This window comes from Hipposideros armiger, unplaced genomic scaffold (genome assembly GCF_001890085.2).
Source record: "Hipposideros armiger isolate ML-2016 unplaced genomic scaffold, ASM189008v1 scaffold_407, whole genome shotgun sequence".
NCBI classification, from domain to species: Eukaryota; Metazoa; Chordata; class Mammalia; order Chiroptera; family Hipposideridae; genus Hipposideros; species Hipposideros armiger.
In genome coordinates this window covers 1,655,308-1,659,464 of record NW_017731757.1, presented here as the reverse complement: position 1 = coordinate 1,659,464, position 4,157 = coordinate 1,655,308, and the positions used below count along the sequence as shown (strand labels likewise).

Genomic DNA, 4,157 nt, shown 5'->3' with positions numbered 1-4,157 from the left:
GTGGGGGGTGGGATAATGAGAAACAAAAACAAAACCGACAATAAACTTCCAACAAACAAAACAGTAGAACCCAACATGTCAAAAAGTTACTACTCCACCTCTGTGGGCCAAAATGCAACAGGTTCCGAAGTGCAAAACAAACACCAACTGCTGCAGGATACAACTGCCCTCTTTAAAGCTGGCTGCCGAAGTGCAGGTCTGAAATGATCCTGTGAATTCACACGCGCACTCGCCCGCGCACTCGCGCCCCGACTGGCATCACTGCCTCTGCCTGGCACCTATACATCTTATGTATATACAACCCGGGGCCCCATCGCGGGAGGGCATACGCGGAGGCCGCAGACCTCGTACCTATACATATGTACACGTGTGCACACTGGTCCTCGCAAGGCGGCCCCGCGGGGTCATAGCGCGGCGGCGTAGGCCGCGGGGTAAGGGTCCAGTTGAGGCTTGCCCATGCCCGGCAGCAGGATATAGGCGAGCGGCGGTTGCAGCCCGGGGCTGGGCCACGCGCTGCAGTTGCACGGAATCATGTAGCCCGGGTTGCCCGGGCTGGGGTGCGAGTGCGTGTGCCCCCCGGCGGCCGCAGCGGCCGCTGCAGCCGCGGCGGCCGCACCGTGGAAGGCGCCCGCGCCCGCGGTCGGGTACCCCAGCGACGACGCGTACGGGAGGCCGGAGGACGACGAGGAGATCTCTGCCATCTTGGAGCCCAGGTCGAGCAGAGAGTAGGGGCTACCGGCGGCGGCAGCGGCGGCGGCAGCGGCTGCGGCGGCGGCCGACTGCGGGAAGAAAACTCGCGCGGCGGCGGCGGCGGCGGCGGCGGCCGCCTTCTCGGGGTTGGCGAGCAGCGACTCCGGCACCAGGCCGCCGCCCGCGCCCGCGTGCAGCCCGGCGCCCGCCTTGAGCGCCGGATGCTCGGCGTCGGCCACGCCGCCCAGGCCGTAGGGCACCGGGAAGGCGAACTTGTCCTTCTTCAGCAGCGTCTTGGGCTTGCGCCTCGGCCGGTACTTGTAGTCGGGGTGCTCCTTCATGTGCATGGCGCGCAGGCGCTTCGCCTCGTCGATGAACGGCCGCTTCTCCGACTCAGTGAGCAGCTTCCACTCCGCGCCCAGGCGCTTGCTGATCTCCGAGTTGTGCATCTTGGGGTTTTCCTGGGCCATCTTGCGCCGCTGAGCCCGCGACCACACCATGAAAGCGTTCATGGGCCGCTTGACGTGGTCCACCGGCTTGGACATGCTGTCGCCGTGCCGCGGCTGCAGTCCGCCGCCGCCCGGGCCGTCGCCCTCGGTCCGGAGGAAATCAATGTTGGCTGTCCGCGGGGACCCGTGCGGCCCGCCGGCTCTCGCTGTGCCCCACTTCGCGCCCCCGCGTCGCTCCCGCTCGGGAGGAGGGGCCCGGGGGACCAGCCCAGGGCCGCGCCGCGCCCCGGGCCTCCCAGATCTCTCTGGCCGAGCGCTCGGGAAAATCCTCTCCGGGACACGATGACTTCTAGGGGGTGCCCCCACCCCACGGTAGCAGTTTGGCCTTTGCTTTCTTTTTGTCTTTCCTCTCCGGCGGCGTTTGCTTGCGAACTCCCTGCAGGTAGTCGCTACCCGGCAGAGCTGTCCTCCTCTTCGGTCTCCTCTCTCTTAAATGCACAGCAACGCGGAAAGTTGTGTCGCGGGGGCTCCACCAAGTTGAGCCGAGGAGCCTGCCGCCGCGTGCTGCCAAGTGCCAAAGGGGGCTCTCGGCGGCAGGAGTGTTTGGGTTCTCCTCGGTGACTTTCTCATTTGACAGTAGCAGATGGGGGTGGGGAAGGAGGGGGGAGGTGGCCCCGGAGGAGGAAGAGGAGGGGGAAGTGGAGGAGGGTCCGGGCGCACCACGGGAACGCAGAGCGCAGCAATGGATATCAATACAAACACAGCAGCACCAGCCGGTCTTCCTGACACGGGGCAGGGTGCGCCGATGGAAGCCTCCCCAGTCGGCTGGGATTTGGGGCTGGGGCGGGAAGCTTTCCGCGCCCCCAGCACCTGCCTCGAGGGTCTTCCTCTCCAGCTGACGGTCGGGGAAGGAGGCTGGATGAGGTTTGATCAAGCCTGGGGTCGCCGGGTCTCAGAGGAAAGTCTCCAGGCTCTCCGAGGCGCCGTGTCTCCCCGTCCCCCGGGCCATGCCGGCTCCGCTCGCTCCGAGCCCCTCTAGGCGCGCCGGCCCCCGAGCGCACCGGACGTGGAGGGCCGCGCTGCCTCCGAGCGGCGCGGACCGACCGTGTCCACTCCTTGCTCTTCTTGGCCGCCGCCCGGCACTTGCAACTAACTTCTCCCAAGTTTCCTGCACCGCCGCCGCCGCGCCCCTGTCGGCGCGCTTGCTTCGCAGTGTGCGCCCGCGTGTGCGCCGAGCCGAGGGCCCCTCTCTCCTGGGTTCTCCCGCCAGAACCCAGCAGGTGCGGAGGCGGAGGGGCCGGAGGAAGGGATTTAAGAAAACCGCGCAGTCACCTCAGTTCGCAGGTCCACGCGGTCGCTGCTTCCGCTTCCCCGACTGCGCAGCACAGAGGGCCCCTTCCCGGCCCAGACCGCCGCTCCGCCGCTCCTGAGGCGGCAGGAGCCCAGTGCACGGTCTCAGGTGAGTGTAGCTACCTGTGTGTGCACGCGCCTACAGCCGGCGATGGGTGTGCATGTTCAGCCGCAGCTGAGAGTGTATATCTGGGGGCATGCGGAGGAGGTGGAGCCCAGGACTCTAGGAGGGAGGAGGGACCAGAGAAGCCTCCTCCCGCTCCCACACCCTTAGGACCTCGAATTAAACAGGATCCCCACCGCCCCCCTCCATACTCCTCCTCCTCTTTTCTCTTGAGAGCAGGTTTAGGCGAGTGGAGAGCCTGAAGCGCGTCGCGGAGTCTGCGCACTGCTTGGTGTTGGCAATCTCGGTGTCTTCCGGGCTACCCTGGCCGGCGGGAGCTGTTCTGGTGGCGGCTCTGGGATCCTCTGCCTGAAGGAAGGAGGCGCGCGCCAGAGAGAGAACCTCGCGAACTACGGAGGAAGAGGACGCACCCTAGAAAACGTTGGAGACTTCTCCTTGCAAGAAAGTGCTCGTTTTCCTTGGAGGTCCAGATGTTACTTGCAACAGATACTTCCCGCATTTTCTTGCACTGGTGATGCACCCAGTTAGAGGTAGTGGAGTGAAAAAAATAACTGAGAGACTGACTGAGCGTGCTCTTGGCCACCCTTTCGAAAAGGAGCTAGCCCAGGCTGACAGTAGGCATCCTTGGCTTACTATTCTGCTCTTTAAAATTTCTGAGTGTTTTGTTTCTTTTCTGGTTGTCAGAGCTATCTATATGCTGATCTCTTTTAAGGTACAGTTAACTTACAGTATCTCACTTAAGCAATGAGAGAGAGGATGGTGTTCAAAATGAATAAGAAGTATGAAATGTTTCTCTGAAAGAAAAAAGTGAAACATACCCATCATGCCATACTGGAATATTTCTGTGTTAAGCACAATTTTCTTTAGTAAGAGCAGGTTTTTTTTCTTTATAATTGAAATGATGCAAAAAGCAAACAGCATGAGTTTGTTTGCATATTTTTCTCACTTCTTGGTTTGCTGCATCATACTTATAACATGATCAGTCTGGAGGTTTTATTTACAGGTTGGCCTGCCCTTCAGGGAGAACTTGCTGCCTTCTTTCTTTGGCAGTTTGGGTTTGACCTAGCCATGTGGTCTGTGCAAGTAGAAAGTTCTATAAGCAGTTAACTCTTTAAATCTTCCCTGCTATATGTGTTCAACTGACACACACACACACACACACACACACACGAAGTCTTGATTGTAGTTATGAACTTAAATAAAAACGTTTAGGTCATCAGATATATTTATAAATTAGGCTTGTTTTATTGCTCATTGCAATAAAAGAATAGTGATTGTTACTTTAATTTTAGTTGCTGTGATAACGTATAGAAATGTAAACCAGCAGTGAAATGTATGAGTCTATTTTTCTTAAGATATCACATTTACAAATGTTTACTTTGTATCAGTTATGACCTTGTATTGCTAAATCAATTGGACTGACTTCTCTAGAACGATATTCCTTTACAGGCTCAATAATACAGTGTCATTCATAGACTCTGGGTGGAGCAACATTAAAACACTAGCGGGTGTAATTACGTAGACTAGAATATTAAATATACTGT

At 58.5% G+C, this 4,157-nt stretch overlaps 1 protein-coding gene across 1 annotated transcript; it reads right to left on the bottom strand.

The window, feature by feature from the left end:
• Positions 1–10: 10 nt before the first annotated feature.
• On the bottom strand, positions 11–1,334 carry SOX21 (SRY-box transcription factor 21). Its single transcript, XM_019663847.1, has one exon. The coding sequence runs from the start codon at positions 1,233–1,235 to the stop codon at positions 405–407; it is 831 nt and encodes a 276-aa protein (XP_019519392.1). The 5' UTR covers positions 1,236–1,334; the 3' UTR covers positions 11–404.
• Between the last annotated feature and the right edge of the window lie 2,823 nt (positions 1,335–4,157).

Coding starts and splice junctions, on each gene's coding strand:
- SOX21 (XM_019663847.1), bottom strand. CDS start 1,235: ATGTCCAAGCCGGTGGACCACGTCAAGCGGCCCATGAACGCTTTCATG.